The 24,565-nt window shown below is 44.9% G+C and overlaps 1 protein-coding gene across 6 annotated transcripts in view; it reads right to left on the bottom strand.

Moving 5' to 3' along the window:
• The window catches only part of FHAD1 (forkhead associated phosphopeptide binding domain 1), a 126,317-nt gene that overhangs the window by 65,499 nt on the left and 36,253 nt on the right, over positions 1-24,565 (bottom strand). For all 6 annotated transcript variants that reach the window (XM_053575334.1, XM_053575339.1, XM_053575336.1 and 3 more), the window contains 6 exons: positions 22,242-22,351; positions 18,620-18,841; positions 13,455-13,578; positions 10,513-10,643; positions 7,788-7,877; positions 5,703-5,807 (listed from right to left, as the gene is read on the bottom strand). In XM_053575334.1, coding sequence (XP_053431309.1) covers positions 5,703-5,807; positions 7,788-7,877; positions 10,513-10,643; positions 13,455-13,578; positions 18,620-18,841; positions 22,242-22,351 — 782 coding nt within the window. The remainder of the gene's footprint in view (positions 1-5,702; positions 5,808-7,787; positions 7,878-10,512; positions 10,644-13,454; positions 13,579-18,619; positions 18,842-22,241; positions 22,352-24,565) is intronic.

Raw genomic sequence — 24,565 nt, 5'->3', positions numbered from 1 at the left:
CCTCACTGCCCGTCCTTCCAGGTCTAAAAGTGCCCTGACGTTTTCCAAAGCTGTCAAAGCAGAGCCCGTTCCAGGGCTTTGCTCTGCTATTTGCTCCTCATAGCAATGTCTGGCCTCCCTGTCCCCCAGCCCCAAGCCTGTTAGTTCTGTCCCTTGTGTCACTGTCACACAGCAGGCCCTTGGCACCTATACCAGAAATTTATTTATTTATTTATTAGAGACAGAGTCTCACTTTGTCACCCTCGTTAGAGTGCTGTGGCATCACAGCTCACAGCAACCTCCAGCTCTTGGGCTTAGACAATTCTCTTGCCCCAGCCTCCCAAGTAGCTGGGACTACAGGCACTTGCCACAACGCCCGGCTATTTTTTTGTTGCAATTTGGCTGGGGCCGGGTTTGAACCCGCCACCCTAGTATATGGGGCCAGTGCTCTACTCACTAAGCCACAGGAGCCGCCCAATTTATTTATTTTTTTTAATTTAATTTAATTTTATTTTATTTTTGGAGACTTCATGCCCAGGGTAGGGAGTTCACAGCAACCTCAAACTCTTGGGCTCAAGCAATCCTTTTTTTTTAGACAGAGTCTCGCTTTGTCACCTTCAGTATTGGACTGTGGTGTCACAGCTCACAGCAACCTCAAACTCTTGGGCGTAAGCGATTCTCTTGCCTCAGCCTCCCAAGTAGCTGGGACCACAGGCACCCGCCACAACGCCTGGCTATCTTTTGTTGCAGTTGTCATTGCTGTTTAGCAGGCCAGGTTGAACCTGCCAGCCTCAGTGTGTGTGGCTGGCGCCCTAACCACTGCGCTACAGGCGCCAAGCCCTCAAGCAATCCTCTTGTCTCAGTCTCCAAGTAGCTGGGACTATAGGTGCTTGGGACTGGGTCTTGCTCTTGCTCAGGCTGGTCTCTTAACTCTTGAGCTAAAGCAATCTGTCCGGCTCAGCCTCCCAGAGTGTTAGGATTACAGGTGTGAGCCGCTGTGCTTGGCCTGTACCAGATTTTTATTGAGTGCCCGCCCTGTAGGTAGCCTCAGTCCAGGCACTGAGAACCTCTGGCTTGTGACAACTGGACTCCTTGGCTCTAATTTGTCTCCTTGGTAGCCCTGTGAGAGTAACTGAGCTCAGGAGCAACACCATCTACCAGGAGTTTCTGCAGTGATAAAATGTCTCAATCTCTGCCATCTAGCTAGGAAGCCACCTGTGTGTGACTGAGGAAATGAACTTTACATGGTATTGAATTTCACCTAAATAGTCACATGTGACTCGTGGCTCTGCCACCGTAACTAGAGTCAGACAAACCTGCTTCCCGTCTTGGCTTTGTCACTTACTGGATACGTGGCTGCAGGCTAGTTATTATACTCTGAACCCTTACTCCCTCATCTGCAGAATGGGCGTAATAATTTCTAGATCACGGTGTTGTTGCAAAAATGAAAAGAGATTAAATGTTTGGCATAATGCTTAGTCCCTGAAAAATTGTAGCTATCATTTTCACCATTATTATTAGTCACAAATCTAACCACATAAGCCCCCTATTCAAGAGTCTTCAATAGCTCCCCGCTATCTAGGGTCGTATGTAGCCCACGCTCTAAAACTAATGGAAAATATCAAGCTGAAGAATCAAGAAGCTCATATGAACTCCAGACAGGATAAATAATCCCCCACCTAGATGAAACATAATTAAACGGCTATAAATTAAAGGGAAAGAAAAATTTAAAAAACATCCAGAGAAGAACATCACATAGTGGTACAACAGTCGGGTTTATAGTTTACTTCTAAGTGGAAACAATTGGAGCTGAAAGAAATAGAATTACAACTTAATGCTATCCATAAAGTGGTGAAAGAAAATAATTGCCACATAGAATTCAATATAAAGTCAGAATATGTTTCAAGAATGGAGGTTAAATATTGGCATTTCCAGACATACAGGTACACGGACACGCACGTGCACACAAACTCCCAAGAGAATCTGTCTCCAGCACAGCCACATTGCAGCAAAGTACTAAAGGATGCTCTGTAGTCAGAGAAAAAAATGATCAGAGATGGAGGAAAAGAATACAATAATAGTGTGTGGATATGGATATCAGCTGGTATAAAAATATTGTCTTTGGAGGTTTCAAACAGAGAGTAAAGTTTAGAAAATGACACTAATGTCATGTAAGTCTGGAGGGGGCAAGCGAAGTTAAAGTGTCAATGCCTAAGCTCATTGTATCATCAAGAAGGCTATAATTGGGCGGCGCCTGTGGCTCAGTGAGTAGGGTGCCAGCCCCATATGCCGAGGGTGGCGGGTTCAAACCCAGCCCCGGCCAAACTGCAACCAAAAAAATAGCCGGGCGTTGTGGCGGGCGCCTGTAGTCCCAGCTGCTCGGGAGGCTGAGGCAAGAGAATCGCGTAAGCCCAAGAGTTAAGAGGTTGCTGTGAGCCGTGTGACGCCACGGCACTCTACCCGAGGGCGGTACAGTGAGACTCTGTCTCTACAAAAAAAAAAAAAAAAAAAAAAGAAGGCTATAATTATTCATTTAAATACTGGATTTTGCCAAGTTGGAAATACATGCTGTAATCTTTAGGATAACCACTAAAAGAATAGTAGAAGAATGAAAAACTCAATAAAAACCTTAGATTTTGATAAGTCATGAATACATGCTGTATTTTTTTCCCCTAGCCCTTTTCTGGTAAATTGTCTTATTACTACTATTAAAAAAAAAAAAAAAAAGAGTAAAAGAGTGAAAAATTTCCATGCTACTATGGGGGAAAAAATGAAACAATAAAAACCAACTGAAAAGAAGCCAAGAATGAAGAGAAGAAGAAAGAATGTGTAGATGATAGGACTGACGGTGAGTAAGAAGGTAAATCGAAGCCCCGACGTACCAGCAATTACATTAAATATAAATGGACTAAAAGACAAAGACTATCAAACATGATTCTGTAAGAACTACATGCTCTTCACTACAAATATAAACTTAAAGAAAGATTGATAGAAAAAATTATGAGAAAGGTATGCTATGAAGATTCAAACCAGAAGAAAGCTAGTGTAGCTGATGGAGCTATCTCATTGACAAAGTAGACTTTAGGGGAAAAATACCTCTAGAGATAAAGAGGAATATCTTGTGATGGTCAAGGATTTGGTTCAATAGGAAGTAATAAAATTGTTAACGTACACACACCTACTAATATAGCCTCAAAATATATAAATTAAAAATGCTAGAAAATGAAATAGGTGAATCCACACCACAATGGTATATTTAAACAACATACCTCTTTCAGTGACTGGCAAAACAGACAGAAAAAAATCTATAAACACATTTAAGTTCGGAACATCATTAGCAAACTTGATTAAATGGACATATAAAGAACACGGTTCCCAGTAACTGCAGAATGCATACTCTTTTCAAGTGTACACACAGGTCATAAAACTTAATCTCTATTAATATCAGACAAATAAAGTCACACAGAGGATCTTCTCTGACCACAGTGTAATTAAGCTAGAAATCAACAACAAAAAGGTAACCAGGAAATCCTCACATCTATAGAAGTTAGGAAATAACTTCATAATAACCCATGGATCAAAGAAGAAATAAAAATGGGGTTTGGAAAATAGTTTAATTTGAATAATAGTGAAAATATTGCATACTAAAAATTGTGGAATGCAGCTAAGGCCTTTCTTAGAGGAAAATTTATAGCTCTGAAAGTGGTTTGATCCCATGTTCACAACTGCAACTATTTTTTTTTTTTTTTTGTAGAGACAGAGTCTCACTGTACCGCTCTCTGGTAGAGTGCCGTGGCGTCACACGGCTCACAGCAACCTCTAACTCTTGGGCTTACGTGATTCTCCTGCCTCAGCCTCCCAAGCAGCTGGGACCACAGGCGCCCGCCACAACGCCCGGCTATTTTTTTTTGTTGTTGTTGCAGTTTGGCCGGGGCTGGGTTTGAACCCGCCACCCTCGGCATATGGGGCCGGTGCCCTACTCACTGAGCCACAGGCGCCGCCCACAACTGCAACTATTTTAAAGAAAAATATATCCAAGTAAATTCATTTTCACTGATGAAGTATTTTTCAGAGTGATGTCCATTAAACCAGTGGTTTAACAGATTTCCACTGGTTTCCATTTTAATTTTTATTCTTCTAAAATTATTTTTATCTACATCGATTCTTTTCTGGGTAAATTGTACAATTATGACTTGATTCACCTAAAGTTTTCTGGTCCCTTTCAAATATTTACTAACCACAGCTGTCATCACGTGATTTGTGGTCCTCATTTTTACCGAGTCCATTTGTTACCCAGATTATATTTTGCACATTTAACTTTTTCAAGAATATTTTATTTTTCTCTCAAATTTTAGTTGATAACAAATTTTTCTCCGTCTAGGTTTAGCTGTTGGTTTTAACTTTTTGTTAATTATTTCTCCCAGTCTATCTATGTCTGGACAATTTTTTCAGACCTCAATATTTATCAACAAGACATGATTTGTCTCATAGATTCTTGTCTAGTAGGCATTTTAGCTTGTGAGGCTTTCATATAGTTTTAGTTTCTGCTGTTTTCATAGTTTTAGCTTCTGGTGTTTAGCCTGACATTTACATTAAGTAAAACTTGGAGAAAATACTGGATCATTTGCTTTTATTTCTCAGGTCATCCTTGAGCAATTCCCCTCAGCATTCCCTTCCTTTTTAGATTTCCTCTTAAAATATTCTTAAGTTTTCTCAATGACAACAGTGTTCCCATCAAATAAAGTAGATGATTCAAGTTGAAAGAATATAGATTCTGCCCACACTTCTGAAGACCCTTAAAGATATCTTCAGTTGAAAAGTTTAAAATATGTGTGATCCAGAAGACAAGCCTCCAATTGGTTCTATTGCCCAAAGAGGCGACGGTTGATTTAAGACAATAGAACTTTCTATGATGATGGAAATGTTCTGTATCTGTACAATCAGTAGCCACCAGCCACACTTAAGTATTGGGTACTCGGAATGTGGCTAGTGCAAGTGACGAGCTAAATTTTGTTTTGTTTACTGTTTTTGTGGAGACATGGTCTTCCTCTGTCACCCGGGCTAGAGTGTAGTGGTGCCATCATAGCTCACGGCAACCTCACACTTCCGGGCTCAAGCAATCCTCCTGCCTCAGCCTCCCAAGTAGCTGGGACTACAAGCACACTACCATGCCTGGCTAATTTTTCTATTTTAGTAGAGATGGGATTTCACTCTTGCTCAAGCTGATCTTGAACTCTTGAGGTCAAGCAATCCTCCTGCCTTGGCCTGCCAGAGTGTGTACAGGTGTGAACCACCATGGCCAGCCTATTTTATTTACTGTAATGAATTTAAACTTAAATAGCCATGTGTGGCTATGGCTACTGTGATGGATAACACATGTCTTTGATACTAAAGATTTTTTTCTTGTAATGAGAAGGAACAATAAAGTAATTAAGTAACACTAAACTCACTGGGATAGATGGGTGGGTCCCATTATGAAAAAGTAACAGTTTTAGAAGGCAGCGTGAGCAGTGGTTATTCATGGGAGCTTTGGAGTCAGACCCTCCTGCCACAATTACTTTATTTGAGTGAACCTGAGTCCCTTCCTTTCCCTGTCTGAGCCTCAGTTTTCTCCAGGGTAAGAGGGGCTGATACCGTCATCGACCACACTGACAAATGGGGATGGGATTAAGGGGCGTTGCTAGCACCTGATCATTGCACCAAAGCATCCCTGCCCTGCATACCTTGCTCTTTTCTCGCAGAGTCTTGGAGATCATGCTTTGTTCAGTAGAACTCTTCCTCAGCTCCTCCTTAAGCCTTTTTATTTCTTTCTCCATGTCTTGGATTTGCTGAAAAAGTTTCAACAACAGAGGAGTTAATTTCCCTCATGGCTGCAGGAGCCACCTTCTGGGCTGAAAGTTCTGCATCCCAGAACCCCTTCCTCCCATTCATCAAAGTGGAAACCTTGTCTGCTATTAGCGTGTTTGCCTGTTTATTTGACCAACCGTAATAGACCGAAGTAAAAATAGGTTCTTTGTAATTAGCTTTATTTTTGAGAGAGACAGGGTCTTGCTCTGTTGCCCAGGCTGGTCTCAAATTCCTGGCCTCAAGCGCTCTTCCCGTCTCAGCCTCCCAGAGTTCTGGGATAACAGGCATAAGCCACTGCGCCTGGCCTGGTATTAGCTTGTTTAATTCTTTCTCCCGGGGGAAAGTTCTATATCTGTAGGTGAAGTAGAGTTTTATTTCCAATTGATATATTAAAAATGCTAGATAGAGGAAATTAGTTTCTTTTGTCAATCAGCATAGGCTTGGATTAAACACTACATGATATCCATGGATTCATTCCAATCGTTTCTCTTGGGGTATATATTTTTTGAGATAGAGTCTTACTTTTTTGTCACCCTCCACAGAGTGTCATGGCATTATGACTCACAGCAACCTCAAACTCTTGGGTTCAAGCGATCTTCTTGCCTCAGCCTCCCAAGTAGCTGGAACTTTAGGCACCCACCACATTGCTTGGCTATCTTTTAAGAGATGGGGTCACACTCTTGCTCAGGATGGTCTCAAACTCCTGATCTCAAAGGACTCTCCAGCTTTGGCCTCCCAAATTGCTAGGATTACAGGTATGAGCCACCGAGTCTGGCACTTGGGGTATATATTTTGAGATCAAGCTAAATAAGGGCCAACTATTTGAAAGACCCAATAGGAAATAGTTTGGAAGAACTGAACAATGACATTTTTCTTTTTTTCCATTTGAGGCAGAGAGTAGAACTGTCCCTGGCATGGAGGAACAGTGCTGGCACAGGGAAGAGCAAGCCTAAACTTCTGTGCTTCCCAAAGAACAGAAAATATACACCTGGTGATGTACAAGAAGAAGATTTGCATGGTATGAGGAACAAACATTTTAATTTTAATGGTCATGTTTTCATTGTACTTATTTATTTTATACATTTATTAATTTTTAAATTTTTTCTTTATTTTTTAGAGACAAAGTCTCTGTTGCCCAGGCTGGAGTGCAGTGACATGATCACAGCTCATTGCAGCCTCTAACTCCTGGGCTCAAGCAATCCTCTTGACCGAGCCTCCCAACTAGCTGGGGCTACAGGTGTACACCCATATTATGCCTGGCTAATTTTTTTTTTCTTTAGAGACAGGGTCTTGCTGTATCGCCCAGGCTGGTCCCGAACTCCTGGCCTCAAGCCATCTTCCCCACTTTGACCTCCCAAAGTGTTACATGTGTGAGCCACCGCATCTGGTCTAATTTTAATGGCCATATTTTCATTGCATTTATTTTTAGGATCACCTTCTATAATAAAGCAAATAATAGCTTTGCTTTTTTGTTTTGTTTTTTCTGAGTATTTTGTTTCATAAGTTTTGATTTGTGGTGTTTAAATGAAAATACTGAAGGAAGAGGTTTGTGTCAGCAACAGTGCCCGTGGCTTTGACACACTTCTGACAGTGAGACATAAGTTTGGGGATCATGGGTCTGGGGTGGGGGACCAGAGGGAATGTCCAGCAACATGCAGTGGCAGCGGGCCAGCTTCCCATTCTCCTCCCAGTCCCAGGACAGCCCAGCCCTGGGGAGACCTTGGGGAGACCTGTGAGGGCACAGGAGACAATTGCCCAGAGGATCACGGCCCCCGGGTTGCCAATCCTTTCTCCCATCTCTTCCTTGAGGCCAGGGGTGGCAAACCAAAGAATTCTGAGACTGCGGTAAAACATGAATGAATACAAGACCTCAAAGCTTCGTGATTTGGGATGGACCAAGGACCTCAAGGTCAAAGCCTAGTTTTTCTGGTGGCACCTGCGGATGAGGAAGTCCCACTCACGGTTTTGCAGAGTTTCAGCTCCTTCTCTTGGGCTTCCCTGTATTCCTTCTGAGCGTCTTCCTTTCTTAGTTCCTCCTTCAGCACTGAGCACTGTGGGGAAGAAAAGTCAGTAAGGAAAGAGGCCGGCATGGCCACGTGGGGTTGCCTGGAGGGTTTCCAGGCCCTGTGTTAGCCCAAGAGCAGCTTCTGCCTGCTGTTGCAATCCTGTCACACACCCAGATCCCAAAGGCAAGACTGTTGTGTGTGACGGGCGCTCGGGCCCCTGCGGTCATTCCCAGGTCAGCTCTCTCACGAGACCTGAGGAACAGAGCCTTTGACTTCACCTTCCAAAGCCAGCAGTCGAAACCACAAGAAAAAAACCCTCAGAGGGGTCACTCGCAAGCTTGGAGGTCTTCTATGCAATTTACTTTTCAGAGACCTAACCGCCCTGGTAGTGGAAACAGAAACACCGCAGCCATTCTGGAGGGCAGGCTGGCAGCAGCCATCAAGAACACGAAGCGGGGTCTCCTTTTTGACCCAGAAATTCCACGTTAGGAATGTATCCTACGGGCAAGGGTGGGACAGATCCGCGGATCTACAGGTCTAAGGATATTTTTCACAACGTTATTAGCAACGGTGGAAAAAAAAGGGGAAACAATTGTGTCCAACAATCAGAGACCACTTTATAACATGGTATTCATGCTAGAGAATATTATGTAGCTTTGAAGACCCATGATACAAACTTTTATTTATTACTATGGGGAAATAGTAATTATTTACAGTTTTAAAAAATATGTGTAGCTTAAATTTATTACATATGCCATATACATTTTTTCTAGGTAATCTGCGGAAACAAAATTGGGAGAATATGCACTGAAGTATTCTTTTATTTATTTTTGAGACAGAGTATCACTATGTCACCCTCCGTGATTCTCTGGCCTCAGCTTCTAGAGTAGCTGGGACTGCAGGTGCCCGCCACAATGCCCAGCTATTTTTGTTGTTGTTGTTGTTGTTTCAGTCGTCATTGTTATTTAGCAGGCCTGGGCTGGGTTCAAACCCGCTTGACTTGGTGTATGTGGCCAGCACCCTAACCCCTGAGTTACGGGCGCTGAGCCTAAAGTATTAACATTACTTTCTCGGGGTAGTATTTCTTTTCTCTCTACTGCTTTCCCGAATTATCTATGTGTTATTCTTAACACACACGACGTGCAATTTGGAAAAGAAAAGACAGGCATTTCAAATGTTCGTTTGAGCAGGAGCCTTGGTCGTGAGGAGTCTGTATGCCAACAGCTGGCACAGGATAGAGGGAAAGAAGTAGACTCTGCTCCACGGTCAAGAGGGGAGAAGAGATGGCGTCAATAATAGTCCTAATGCACTGCGGGGGTGCGGTGGCCAAACAGGTGGTGTTTTTCTATATTTCTGTCACCTGGTGTCCACTCTGCCCAACTCCTTCCCCAAAATGTGTGCACACACATACACATATCTGTGCACATATACACACATGCGCACACTCACATGCAGACACACACACCCACCCCACACATGTACACACACGCACATACACACACATGCACACCCTGCACATTCAATAGTGGTCATACATTCAATCCAGGAAGTCAATCTGCTTGGGAGAAATGGCCGCAGAGGGCTTGGTGAGGAGGCTAACCAGCTACAGAGGCAGAAGAGCACAATTAAAATCGGCCTCTCACTTGTCAGAAAATGATTTTGTTATCCCCATTTCACTGATGAGGAAGTGGAGGTCAAATAAGTTACAACAAAAACCAGCGCTGGGTTTGGACCCTGGTCTGTCTGACCCTGAAGCTTCCATCCCGCCTCTCCCCAGTTCCAAACTGGGCATTGTAACCAGCGCCAGGGGTTACCTCTGCTGCCGTATCCTTGGATCTCAAACTCTACCCTGACCTTGGCACCTGCGCAGACCTGGCTGACCCATCAGGCAGCTGCTAGGAATCTGGGCGTCTGCCCCTGAGATGGAAGTCCCTGAGATGGAAGCCCCTGAGATGGAGTCAGGGTTTACCTGGACTCACCGAAACAGACCAATCACACAGAGGCTGTGTAATCTTATCCTATAGGATCAGAATTCCAAAGTCAGAGCCCTGAAGGCAAGATTTGCAACTAGTCAAAATTATATTTAAAAAGCTCTTAAGTTGCCCATCAGGTTCATTGCACATAGAGGAATTCACGTGCACACTGACGTCTAAGGGAAGAAATAGAGGTCCACACAAGGGCACCTGGACCTTCAAATATTCTGCTTTAAGGGTAACTGTGCTGACCAGTAGTGACTGGATAGAGGTGAGGCCAAACGTGGCCCTCTTGCACACAGTGAGATTCCATTCTGCTTTAATACTAAGCTTTGTCATGAAAACACATACTGAGAGGTGTTTTTGTTGCTGGGATTAAGCAAACTAATTAACAAGAGGTGTCAGAAAATGCTTGCTGGATTGGAATCTGTGTCTTGCTTGCTCTGAGCCGCACACACATAGGTCTTTGAAAAGCTGCAAAGAATTTGGCTGCCTGTCCCGGTCTTTCTCGGTGGGCATGTCATGTTTGGGTCCCCTCAGCAGCTGTCCTCCTTAGGCCCTTAGCACTGGCCTCATCCCACAATGGTGAGAGAGGAGAAGGGGAAATTTAAAGCAAGGGCCCGAGGTAAAGGAAACAAGAGTATCACGCGACTTGGCTTGAGTTGCTTTTCCCCCGACAGACACGAGATGAGAGACCGCGCACTCACTGTGGAGCCCAGGGCTTCCAGCTGGTAATCCTTTTCCACATTCTGACTTTTCAGTTGATTCACCTCCTCTTTTAGCTGTTGGACTTGCTCATTCTTTGCTGCCATGTCTTTTTGTAAAGATGTCACCAGTCCTGTAAACAAAACATCACTCACAGAGGTTAAAAAGGCCATAAGGGTGACTGTCATCACTGCCACTGTCAGCCAACTTGTAACAAGCCTGGCACTTGACCAAGTCTCAAGGGCTCCAGAGACTTAGATGGGGTTGAGCATTGTTTGTTTAAGGCCTCAGTGAATGCTGCTGGGGAAACACCTGTGGGGGTCCTTGTGGACAGGGGGTGCAGAGCTCAGAGGAGAGATAACACCACAGGCCTAGGGAACAAAGGCCCAGCAGAGGGAGGGACCAGAAGAGGTCATGAGATGGGCTTGTGGCAGAAGGGGACATGCTGGAGGCTCTTGTTGTCGTGGGTGGAGGCACACTCCGTCTGAGGCTGGGACCGTCTCTTCCATTTACTAGCAATAAACTTGTAATAAATTAAGTAACTTGAGGAACAAGTTACTTAACCTCTCATGGTATCTATGGAGCTATCATAAGGGCTAAATGAGACAATATGTATAAAAACCAGTAGAGTGGCCAACATACAGTGTTTGTTACCAGGCACCTATGATGATTTCTGGCAGCTGGCTTCCAAAATGGCTACAATCACCCCTGCTTCCTACTTTTCAAGTCCTTGTAGAGCCGCCTCCTGCTCTGAATAGGGCCAACGTGTATAACCAATATATTATGGAAATGGCGGATGCGACTTCCCAGGCTGAGTAGCTTCTTCTTTGTTCTTAGATAATTCAGTCTAGGGATAGCCAACCAACATGTTGTGAGGACACTCAAGCAGCCCTAGGGAGAGGCACGTGTGGTGAGGACCTGAGGCCTCCAGCCAACAGCCACACGGGTAAGTCATTCATTCAGGAGGGGGATCCTCCAGCTCATTGAGGCTTTAGGTGACATGACAGCAGCCCCAGCGGACATCTGAACTGCAACTTTATGGGACTCTGAGCCAGAACTAAGCCCCAAATTAGTTCTAGACAAGGCGGCTATGGGCGGGGTGATGTGGCTCATGCCTGTAATCCTAGTACTCTGGGAGGCTGAGGCAGGAGGATCCCTTGAACCTAGGAGTTTGAGATTGCCATGAGCTATGATGACACCACTGCACTCGAGCCGGGAGACAACACAAGGCTCTATGTCTCAAAAATAAATAATATAAATGTCTTAACACAATAACTAAGAAAATGCCGTGAAGGCTAGGTTAACCAGTTTGATGAAAACATTTCAAATTGTATATAAAACCAGCACAATGTACTCCATGATTGCATTAATATACACAGCTAGGATTTAATAAAAATAAATAAATACCACCCTGAGAGCTTGAAGGCAAATAAATAAATACCACCTAAATACCACCAAATAAACACCACCTAACAGAGCTTGAAGTGCCAAAGGGATTGTCCCGTTTCTAAGTAACTTAACTGGGTGCCAGGACAAAACTCATTTTTAGGAGGAAATTCTGAATCATGTTCTTTATCCACATACCGTCTTGATTGATACCCACCAATAAAACTGGGATTAAATATTTTCCTGAAATATTTAATTTTATTTCCCACCAATAAAACTGGGATTAAATATTTTCCTGAAAACAAAGATATGAGTCAGGACTGACCAGCACATGCATGTGGGTAAGGAAAGAACCCCTTTCATGGAGCAGAGGGAATGTCCAGAATGGAGAAACCTTGTCATACACAGCATCTGGTAGAGACCAAAAGGTGTGGCCTCAGGGCCTTTGCACTTGCACCCTCTGCCTGGCACCCAGTTCCCTCTGGCCTCCTGCCGACCCTCCTAACTCTGCAGGGTCTGTCCTCTCCCTCGGAGGCACTTGGCCACCTCGCTGCCTGGCTTTCTTTACCTGTTTACTTGTTCTTGCCTGTCACCCTCTCCCAAATGTGAGCATGGTGAAGGCAGGGGTCTCAACTGTTTTCTCAGGGCTCTCTCCCGCTGCCTAGAACAGTGCCTGGACCTAGTAGGTGCTCAATAATGGTGGTGAATGAGTGAATGCAGGCTAGAAACAGCTCTGCCTGGCAAGGGTGAGCCATGAATTGGCTGCCCCTCCCTCATCTGAGTTCTTCAGTATTAAACCACCACACAATTAGCAAAGTGTGTTCACTTGGCACCCAGGTGCATGGAGGGAAATGAACATGTCTCTGAGTGTCTTCGAGTGGCAACCCCACTCTCTACATTCTAGGCACATCTTGCACAGATGCCGTGAGGCTCTGTTGGACGGTGTCTGTGAGGGGCCTTTGTAAGCTTTAGAGCAGGCGTCCTCAAACTGCGGCCCGTGGGCCACATGAGGCGGTGTGATTGTATTTGTTCCCGTATTGTTTTTTACTTCAAAATAAGATACGTGCAGTGTGCATAGGAATTTTTTCATAGTTTTTTGTTTTTGTTTTTAACTATAGTCTGGCCCTCCAACGGTCTGAGGGATAGTGAATTGGCCCCCTGTTTAAAAAGTTTGAGGATGCCTGCTCTAGAGTGTTTTGTGGGATATAACCTATTGTTATTATCATGTGAGGGAATGCCTAAGCCACACCATGGCCTCTGTTCTCCCTGGTGAGGGCAGCTTGCTAGGCAGGCCTTCTAGCTAAGAAATAACATTTGCTCCAATATTTACAAAGGACTGATTTTGAGGCAGGCCTTGTGCTAGGAACTGGATGGCAGATAGACCTCGTTGGAGGATGAACTCGAATTGACCAGAACTGCCTGAAGGGCCTCTGAGAACTCTGAGCTGCAGCTAAGTGCAGATATAAAAAGTGCAGTGGTTGATTGGTGATGTCTGCCATGGCCACGACTGTGAGGGAGGGGATGGCAGCTCCTAGGCCCAATTCCAGAAAGAGCTCACCTGAGGTGATGGCGTTGTCCCTCTTTAAACCCTCGCCTTCGTTCTTCAGGGACGTGATCTCTGAGTTCCGCTCTGACAGGGTGTGGCATAGCACCTCGCTGTAGCCTTTCTGCAGGGCACTGATCTGTGGGAGGAGGCAGCGTGGTCAGGCACGTGGGCGCTTCTCCCAAGTTGCACAGAAAGATGCTGATTCATTTCGGCATGGGCTAAGCCAAGCTTTTTAGTTTTTATCAGTGGATGGGACAGGAGAGGGCCTGTTTCTGCAGTGACCACCTCCTGGGTGATCAAAACATGAAGCTCACCTGGGGGTCCCTGACTCCCGAATAGATTCCTATGACCCCTGGGCTCTCAGCCATAAACAGAACAGGTGAGGACTCCAGGTCACCCAGCATTGACTGGATACAGAGTGAAGTTTAAGACAGGGAAGCGGGTTATGAAATCAATTTCCTCACATGGTAACAATGATAGGTTATATCCCATAAAACCCTCTAGAGCTTACAAAGGCCACTCACAGACACTGTCCAACAGAGCCTCACGGCATCCATGCAAGACGTCCCCAGAAATGACCCCAAGGTTGCAAGTGAGTAAACTGAGACTCAAAGAGATGAGGCTGCTTGCATGGGATGGCATGGCCACGCCACCGGTCAGCTGTGGAGTTGAAATTCAAATCCAATCTTAGCTACCTGGTTCTAGATTTTTTCCATCATACCACATGGCTCTAGGAACCAGCATCGAAAGCTGGAAGCCACCTTGTCATGTTCAAGTTCTTTCTCTGCCAGCTACAGGTGTGTGAATGTAGCCAGGATACCAATTATGCATCACTTTTTCATTCTGTATATTCGGTGTTGCTGGTCCTGATGTCATGAGATTGTTGAAAGTATTTTAGTAAGTTAGTAATAAAGTGCTCGGACCATGCCTGGCACATGACACATAGCTATGATTATTCCCTGCTGTGTTTTAGAGTTAGCTTCTCTTTCTGGTCTTGGGGAAAGTAGATGGTAATATTTTGGGGTGCATTTTTAAGCTTTGTGTAGGCTCACTTAAACACCAGTGTGATTGTTATTAAGAGGAAATACAAGAACGCCTGTTAATTGCTGTGCAGGTCACAGGCTTAGCACAAACTAGGACAGCGTGAGGGGTGCTCAGGTAAGCTGGGTGCAGATGCATCTTGCCACCAGATGGCGCTCATAGTCTTCGTTCTTGGTGTCCCTGAAATTTTGTGACTGTGATTCAGTGGTAGAATTAACAGAAGTGTCAAGGTTTCACAATTTATATGGCTAATTTCACGCATCATTCACATTTTCCTTGGGGCATCTGAGACACTGGAGAAATGGTGTATGCTAGAAGAGGGAGGGACACAGGCTGCGACATCCCCTGCCCTCCCCAAGGCTATACTTTCGAATATCCTTTGGGTTGGAGACTTTGTTTTTTTTTTTTTTTTTTTTGAGACAGAGCCTCAAGCTGACACCCTGGGTAGAGTGCTGTGATGTCACAGCTCACAGCAACCCCCAACTCCTGGGCTCAAGCGATTGTCCTGTCTCTGCCTCCCAAGCAGCTGGGACTACAGGCGCCCGCCACAACGCCCCGCTATTTTTTGGTTGTAATTGTCATTGTGTCCGGCGGGCCCGGGCTGGATTCGAACCCACCAGCTCAGGTGTATGTGGCTGGCGCCTTAGCCGCTTGAGCCACAGGTGCCGAGCCTGCTTTGGAGACTTTGAATGAAAAAGATTGTTTCACACTCCCTGTTCTCTGGGGGTGGGGAGGTGGGAATGCAACTTTCCCATAACAGGTACTTATAATTAAAAACAATATTCTCGGCCCATCAACCCATGAATGGATTAACAAACTATGGTATACCATGGAGCACTATTCAGGCATAAGAAAAGATGAAGACTTTACATCTTTTGTGTTTACCTGGATGGCACTGAAACATTCTTCTTAGTAAAGTATCACAAAAATGCAGTGGAAAAAAGTATCCGATGTACTCAATACTAATATGAAACCAATATATAAACAACTTCACGCTCACAGGAAAGAAAAACACAGGTATAGTCTAGTGAGGGGGAGGGGAGAGCACAGAGAGGAGGGGGGAGGCGGGAGGGCGATTGGGGGAATCTCACCTAACGTGCATAAGGTGAGGGTGCTCAGCACGCCCCCAGGTGAAGGCCCAACTACAACTTGAACTTTATCTTAGAAATGAAAACAATGTAACCTAAACATTTGTACCCTCCTATCAATCTGAAATTAAAACAAACAAACAAAAAATGTTCCTAGCTCTTCTCAGCTTAATGCTTTTGATTGCCTGATATGAGTCGCGCAGCACAGAGACAAACTTCCAGAAGTGATGGGAAAACATTCCCCGCAAAGATTCCAGTGCTGGCTGACAGATACAAAATATTTCACTCTGAAGTATAAGGGCTTTAGGGTTTCAGATTGCAGGAGAACTCCAAATAAGTCTTCAAACCTTCTCATTACTTTACTACTAGAATAAATATCCATTATTGTCTATAATGGGCATAAATCCCAAGATGTTGAATGCCTGTTATACTGTGTAATAAAATGGGCGCTGGATCATAAGAAAGTTAACAGTGCCAGGAAGAGTGATTGCTTCAAGATACTATTTTGGCTGCTAATTAGCACAGACAGTGCAGACTGCACACAGGTGAGCATTTTCCAGTGGCTTTGTATTGAATCGAAGATCTTTGAAAGCAAATCCATATGCACACACTTTCAGGGGGCCCAGGAGAACATACAAAATAATCAGAACAATAAATCAACCTGCCATGTGGCTGATACTTCTGGTTGAATGTTCTGTTGGCAACAGAATATTTATGAAACTAAAATGTGAGGGCCTTGGCTCACACATGTAATCCCAGTGCTTTGGGAGGCTGAATCCACTTTGGGTAGACTGCCTGAGCTTAGGAGTTTGAGACCAGCCTGAGCCAGAGACCCTATCTCTAAAAATACCCAGGAGCTGTCATGGGCACTTATAGTCCTGGCTACTCAGGTGGCTGAGCCAAGAAGATCACGTGAGCCCAAGAGTTTGAGGTTGCTGTGAGCTATGATGTCATTGCACTCTACAGAAGGTGACAAAGTGAGACTGTTTCAAAAAAAAGAAAGAAACTAAAATGTGAGCAGATGAAACAATTTGGATTAAACCAACTGCACCCTCTAGTTCAGAGATGCCTCGTTATAAAATATTTTCTTTCAATTATGAGTGAAGATCAAGGTGAGGGGAGGCAATGGTATGCAGATCATTTATCGGTGAGAAAACAAATGTCCAGCTATCACTAGCCACTTTAAACAGGGCTCAAATTGTGACCTGTGGACACAAACTCAAAGACATCTGAGAATTACTCATCCCTGTCTCATGCACCTAAGAAGACACGTCATCTTGCTCAGGAAAACTCTGAAATGGGAGAATTACTGAACAGGTTATTCCTCCATCTGATTGCAAAATTGGGTTTGGGTCAAGACAAAGACGCTCATCAGTGAGTTTTCAGGGTGTCCAGGGAGCTGTCTGCAGTAGTTCCTGCAAAACCTCTGCTTTTATTGTTCTTTCCAAAGCAGGTCTAAAGGAGGGTCATTGTTTATTAGAGCATCGATCTGTCTGTTTACCTATTTACTGTCTCCTGCCTTGCCCCCTGCTGAATTCTACAGCCTGGAAGGGAGCATGCCACTGGGTAGACACTTAACAAGTACTGCATTTATTTGAAGAAATGATTGAGTGAATAAATGAGTGAATGAGTGAACAGACACTGCCCTTAATGCTTACCGAAGGTAACTGGGCCCAGTCCTTGCCCTCCTGAAGCTGACAGTCCCTCCAACATTCATGGGGCTGCACCTAGACTTTTCTAGGCACTTCTCAGACACCATTTCCAGGACTAAACAAGCACTTTTGAGTCAGGGAGAGAAGGGAGAGGCTGTACCTAAGCAGGGACCAGAGGCAGAGGCCTCAGGCATGGCCACAGTTTAAGCAGTGTTATGCACTGAAGCCAAAAGTCACCAGTGGCCCGTTTCTTTCTTTTTTTTTCTTTTTCCCCTGCAGTTTTTGGCTGGCGCTGGGCTTGAACCCACCACCTCTGGCATATGGGGCCGGCGCCCTACTCCTCTGAGCTACAGGTGCCGCCCCCCGTTTCTTTTATATCAACTTTGTTGAGCTATGATTTACATGTAACATCACCAGCCAATTTTAAAGTCATTCTTTGAAAAAAAGTTGTCTGGAGCTAGTTCTCAGAGGAAGGAAGATGATCGGTAAATCCAGAAAGTCCAGGTGGAGAATTTTTGTGGGTCGAAATTCCCTGCAAGCGAGGTAGGTCCTGCCTTGAGGGGTTTGGTAAAAGACTTAGGAGTTTGGAACACTGAAGGGCTCCTTCCCCTCTCTTAGCTCACTGCCCACAGCTGAAGCTGGAGGGAGGGTAAGAGGGGGCTGGACAGGAGTTAGAGGTGGCCATCGAAGTGATGGTTAGGGGGAAATAGGCAGTGGAGGAGATGATGGGGTTTGCAAGGAGGCAAACCTGAGTTCAAATTGCACCACCACCTCTAATGCGCTGGGAAAGCTGGAACCAGTTTCTGGGCATCTCTGGGACTGCCTCGATTCCCCATCTATAGAATGGATGCATCAGCTCGGCGCCTGTAGCTCAGCTAGGGTGCCAGCCATATACACCAGAGCTGGCGGGTTCGAATCCAGCCCGGGCCTGCCAAACAACAATGACAACTACAGCCAAAAAAAAAAAAAAAAAAAATAGCTGGGCATCGTGGTGGGTGCCTGTAGTCCCAGCTACTGGGGAGGCTGAGGCAAGAGAATCACTTAAGCCCAAGAGTTTGAGGTTGTTGTGAGCTGTGATGCCATAGCACTCTACTGAGGGCAACATAGTGAGACTCTGTCTCAAAAAAAAAAAAAAGAATGGACGCATCAGAGATTGTGAGATTTAAATTAGTTAATGCAACTGAAGTCCTTTGCTCCATTGCCTGTATGTGGCTGGTGCTTAGGAAATGCTACTAGTGGGAACCTGCCAAGTCTGTAAACCCTGTGGGTTTGTGTTCTTAACCCCTGTGCTTCAAGGACCACCCCCTCTCTAACTCTCTGAGTGCTTCCTGAGGTCCCTGGGCTCTAACCTGAGAGCTGCCACCCTGTGTCGTAACGCTAAGGCTCTGTGTCCTACCTGGCTTTTCAAGGTCTGAATCTCTTTCCGCTTAGCCTCAAGGTCGTCATCCAGAACCTGAAACTTCTCCCTCTCCTTCTGCTTGGTGGTCTCCGACAGCTTCTGGCTCAGCTCAGCCATCTCATTCTGCAGGTTTACTATCACGGCGTCTTTGTATTTGGACTCAATTTCAAAATCCGAGAGCCGGCTGACTTCTTTCCCTAGCAGCAGAATTATTTCATCCTGGGTAGCAATCAGATAGAAAGCTTACTAGGTGTGGGTCCAGGTAAAAAAAAGGTAGGAAAATTATGGTGTAATTCTTCTGGGAAGGCAGAGGCAGACAGGGAGAGAAATGGCAGACTTTGAAGCTATCTCTGTCACTGGCTAAAATTATATGCTCAGGCTTGGCGTCTGTAGCACAGTGGTTACAGCACCAGCCACATACACCAAGGCTGGCGGGTTTGAACCTGGCCCGGGCCAGCTAAACAACAATGACAACTGCAACAAAAAAATAGCCGGGCGTTGTGGCAGGTGCCTGTAGTCCCAGCTACTTGGGAGGTAGAGGCAAGAGAATCACTTGAGCCCAAGAGTTGGAGGTTGCTGAGAGCTGTGACTCCATGGCACTCTACCGAGGGCCACATAGTGAGACTCTGTCTCAAAAAAAAAAAAAAATTTATACACTCCTATATCGATTCCTATAATAATGTTTATACCTCAAAGGTAGGGAAACTTTCCTTTCCCCTATAATCATATTTAAATATTGACAGCAGCTATCTCACTTGGCAAGTTTTGTTGCCAGAAAGTTTATTTATAACATCTTTCGGAATTAACTTACCAGGCCTCAGTCTAGCACCTGGGGACCTAGGAAAGGTAATTAGGAAAATGACATTCTATTCGATCACATTCTGACGATAAATGTGGCTGTTTAACTTTTAAAATTTAATAGATTCTGAAATAGTTCTTTCCGCTTCCCTCTTTCCTGGCACTCTCTGCCTCTTTTGGTTATTCATATAAAAATGTACTCCAGGTAACTGAGTCATGAAAAGTAAATGAGAGGGAAATAGAATAATGATTTGGGTATGCGCTCTTGTAAACTTCAGACTGGAAAACACTTTGGCCTGAGAGACTTTTCCTACAGGTATAATTAACCGAGTCCTCCCTCTCTTCAAAGAAAAAGCACTATACCCAAAACATTTGTTAGGTTCCCCCCCGCAAAGTAAAAAAAAGAAAAAAATCCCCCAAACGTTTCACAAGAAGTCATAAATAAAACATCAGGAAGGCTTGGCGCCTGTAGCTCAAGCGGCTAGGGCACCAACCACATACACTGGAGCTGGCGATTTCGAATCTAGCCTGGGCCCGCCAAACAACAATGACAACTACAACCAAAAAATAGCTGGGCATTGTGGCGGGCACCTGTAGTCCCAGCTACTTGGGAGGCTGAGGCAAGAGAATCGCTTAAGCCCAAGACTTTGAGGTTGCTGTGAGCTATGATGCCATGGCACTCTACCCAGGGCGACAGCTTGAGACTCTCTTTCAAAAAAAAAAAAAAAAAAGTCAGGAAGAGTGAAAACAAAACTTCCCCAGACGTGTTTTCATATGCAGCTACAAGAATTTCTATCAATTACTTATAGAGGAAACCGAGACCTTCCAGCAAATTAACATGGGCTGGAAGGAGGTAGTTTCTGGGTCAGCTGTTTGCCTGGGGAGCCCCCCTCCTAGCTCCTCAGCCTGGAAACAACAGGGTTTTGATCATGAGGGAGCCCATGAGGCCTTGCTAAATGCTGCCAAGGGTCTGTCTTTGGATTACTGCCAGTGCTTGTGGCAAAATTTCAAGGGAGAGTCCACACTCCTGGGCAGCCATGTTGCTTTACTCAGTTTGAGTCACTCAAAGTTTCTGTGCTAAGTCAAGTACTGATTTCAGAAATTGTGCTTCTTTTTAAATAGGAAACTTTAAACTTATAGGCTTGAGTTTGTCTAAGGTCAAGTTTTTGGAGAACTGCCGAAGAAACGCAAACTGTGAGGGAAACAGTGGAGAAATTGGTGGTGGGGAATGTTCTGACGACATCACTTAAGCTCCTGGATCCAGCCAGGCCTGAAGCTAGTAGGGCTTTACATTTTCAAGAATATAAGTCAATAAATGCTTCTCCCTCTCCCAAAACGAATTTGTTTATTGCCACATGCACTGGAAGGAGTCCTGGCAAGTCAGGGCATAAAGAGTTCATTAAGAGAAAAAATTATAAATATGGTTGCATGCTATTTCCAATTTCACAATTGTGGTAGATTAAAAAATGGCTATGAGGGTGGTGCCTGTGGCTCAAAGAAGTAAGGCTCCAGCCCCATATGCCATATGCCGGAGGTGGTGGGTTCAAACCCAGCCCCAGCCAAAAACTGCAAAAAAAAAAAATAGCTATGAATACTTGGCAGCTTCTGCCATCAAGCAATGAAATCTATTTCCTCCATCCCCTAAATCTAGCCTAAGTCATAGCCTGGCCCTATGAGTTGCTTTGGAAGTGACATTGAGTGACTTCAAGCAAGTTCTTAAGTGGCTGAAGAGCTTCTGTCCTGGCCCTCTAGGAACCTGGAACGGCTGTGCTGCTATGAAGGATAAAAAATCCACATACAGAGAGGGGCTCGACATTGCAGGTATCCCAGCTGAGGTCCCAGACCTGAGAATGAGGCCTTCTGAGACCACCAGCCCCTGCCAAACTGAGTCAATCTATAGGATTGTGGAGATGATAAATTGGCATTTTAAGGCAGTACATTTGGGGCTGGCTTATTACACAGCAGTGGATAACAGACAGGGCCTCCAAGCCTGGCTTCTCATCTTACGGCAACATTGCCCAAAGTCTGGCCTCAGGACACCTGCATCAGAACCACCGTCAACCTGAAGCTGCAAACTCCCAGGCATTGTCACCCCTGGGTGTAACAAGAAGCCCAGGGAGTTTTGCTTCTCGCGGGCTCTGAGAATTGCTGCGGGCTCTGGCCTTGATCCTTGAGGGAAGCAGGACATTGTCAGACTGTTTTTTTGGGGATAATTTTTAGGTTGTGGCTAACTGGAGAGAAATCCCTGGCTCCAACCTTCCCAGGTTCACTTAAATTCACCTGTTCTGACTGCAACCTGGCTCCTGTCTCCCTTTCTAACCCTCCCTGGTTCTTTAACAAGTCTCTCTTTTCTTATTTACTCAGTTGCCCTTGACCTCATCTCTCATTTCCTCCTGCTAGAGAACATGTTTTCCCCACCACTGTTCCATCACCAGCTTAGAAGTTAACTAGATCTGGGTTGGAATCTCGATTCTGCCCCCTGAGCTGTGCAAACTTGGACAAGTTGCTTAACCTTTCTGAGCTTTGGTTTCCTCATCAGCAAAAGGAGTGCAATAAAATCTATTTTGAAGATGTTAAAGAATGAACGAGCTAATGGATGTCCAGCACAAAGGACACAGTCTAGCACACAGTAGGTGCTCAACTAACAGTGGTGGAAGATATTTTTGTTGTTACTTGGGATAAAACTTTTGGTGGAATGCGGTGGGAATAAGAAGTGGTTTCTTGGAAGCCAGGAAAGAGGGCCCTTCTAGGCCACAGGGAAGAAGAGGCGCGAGCAACTGCCCAGCTGTAGCTCTGCCGTCCCCACCCTGACACCCCTCACCTTGTCCTGCTGGGCCAGGTCCTGCTCCACATAAAGCTCCGTGGGAGGTACTGCCCCAGGAAGCTCCTCGGCCACTGACTGGTTCGGCAGTTCCACGGCACTGGTCCACACTAAGGCAGAAGGTCACCAGAGAGCACTGAGTTTCCCTATGGCCTCCAAGAATAGCTTCAGATTAGCTCTCATGTCTGTTTCTCCCTGAGACTGACATTTTATGTAATTTAAACATTACAAAGTGGTTCATATGTTCACCGAAAAGAAATGAAAGCATCACAGAAGTGCTAGAAAGGGAGAGAGAGACACCCCATTCCTCTCCTGCTGAGCCGACCGTGCTGTTGTCCATGCTGACCTGTCTCTTTCCAGAGCTTTTTCCTAACTTGCCGAAGGGCCGTGACCTTGGGAGGGTTGTTTATCTCTCCTAAGTCTCAGTTTCCACATACACATTTCAAAGACGTCTCTGTTCTAAAGGGCTGTCATCAAGAGTAATGAAGAATGAAGCAGAGTAGGGCTAGCAACCTACAGCCCTAAGGCTGCATCTGAGCCATCGCCTGCTTTTGAGAATAAAGTTTTATTGGAACGCAGACACAGTTATTCACTTATATATCATCTATAGCTGCTTCTGTTGAGGCTGAGTTGAATAGCTGTAATGTGGACTACATGGCTCCCAAAGCCCAAAATATTTACAATCTGGCTCTGAGATACTGTGATTTATAATAGGAAATAAATACCTTTGGCCTTCTGTATCTGTGGGTTACACATTTGTGGATTCAACGGACAAGGGTTGAAAATATTTGAAAAAAAATACAAGTAAATAACCAACCAATCGTTGTTATCTAATAGTATAACAACTATTTAGATAGCATTTACATTGTATTTTCTGAATGAGGGATCTGAGGCCCAGAGATGTCAAGTACTCACTCAAGGTCACACAGCTGCTAAGTGGTAGACTCAAGACTCTAACCCAGGTTTGTTAGATTCAGAGTCTGCGCTCTTAACCATTATGCAGTAAATTTGTTGACCTTCATGATATGTTGTTGAATTTTGAAAAGCAGGTTACCCTGTTAGGTACAAATGATCCCACTATTATCCTATTATTTACAATATATATGTGTATATTATAAGGATGTGATTTAAAAATCACCCCGTGTACTTTCCATTCTCAGTAATTCTTTCTCCCTGGCTTCTATGACCTTTGCCATTAAGAGTCACCTTTGGGGCTGAGGCTTTGTTGCCTGTTGCAGGAGAAGGATGAGCATCATCTAGAGCAGGAGTCCTTGACCCAGGATGATTTTGCCCCTCTGGGGACATCTGGCAATGTCTGGGAAAATTCTGAGTGTCACAATCTGAGAGGAAGGGAGGATTGCTCTTGACATCTAGTGGGTAAAATCCAGGGATGTTGCTACACACTCAAAAATGCACAGGACAGACCCCACGACAAAGGATCATCAGAACCCCAATGTCCGCAGGGCCAAGATCGAGAAGCCAAGTCAGTCTTTGGCTTTGGATTTCCAGACAGAATTTTTCAAATCTAAAGGAAGACAATGGTTTAAAAGCAAAAGCAGATTTATTTGAAGAGTTCAGCTTTGCTAAGATAGGAAAAACTTTTCTCAGAACCCTCAAAAATGATTTTTTTCAATTAAAAGGCAGCCTGGAACACTAGAACATAAAGTTTACTCCAAAACATGAGCAGAGAAGCCCAGACCTGACACAAGGGAACTTCTCACCATGGGAAGATAGAAGTGATTCTTGGACTCTGGGGAATGAGGGTGGAAGTTTGGGAACAGACATCATGGTGCCTTCCCAACCAAGATGAGGTCCTGGTGGGAATATGTTGTGGGGAAGCCCAAGTAGATTTGAGGACGCCAAAGCCATAGGATTTCCCTTCACTTCCCAAGGACAGTGTACACCTCTTAGAGAAATCCCCAGTCCAGCATGGCCATGGAGAGATAGGTAGAGAAACCCACTGATTAGTGGCTGAGTAACAGAAGCAGCTCATCTGTCCACCAAGGAAAGCATGGATTGTTTTTATTTTTTGAGACAGAGTCTCACTATGTTGCCCTGGGTAGAGTGCTGTGGTGTCACAGCTCACAGCAACCTCCAACTCTTGGGCTTAAGCGATTCTCTTGCCTTAGCCTCCCTAGTAGCTGGGACTACAGGCGCCTGCCACAATGCCCGGCTATTTTTTTGTTGCAGTTGTCATTGTTGATTTTAGCTGGCCCTGGCTGGGTTTGAACCCACCAGCTTTGGTGTATGTGGCTGACACCCTACCCACTGAGCAACAAGCAGTGAGCTGGAAAGAATGGATTAAAAAAAAAAATCCAGTGATG

Source organism: Nycticebus coucang, chromosome 22 (assembly GCF_027406575.1).
Source record: "Nycticebus coucang isolate mNycCou1 chromosome 22, mNycCou1.pri, whole genome shotgun sequence".
Lineage (NCBI taxonomy): Eukaryota > Metazoa > Chordata > Mammalia > Primates > Lorisidae > Nycticebus > Nycticebus coucang.
The sequence above is the reverse complement of the archived record's forward strand: the minus strand, read 5'-3'. Positions and strand labels throughout refer to the sequence as shown.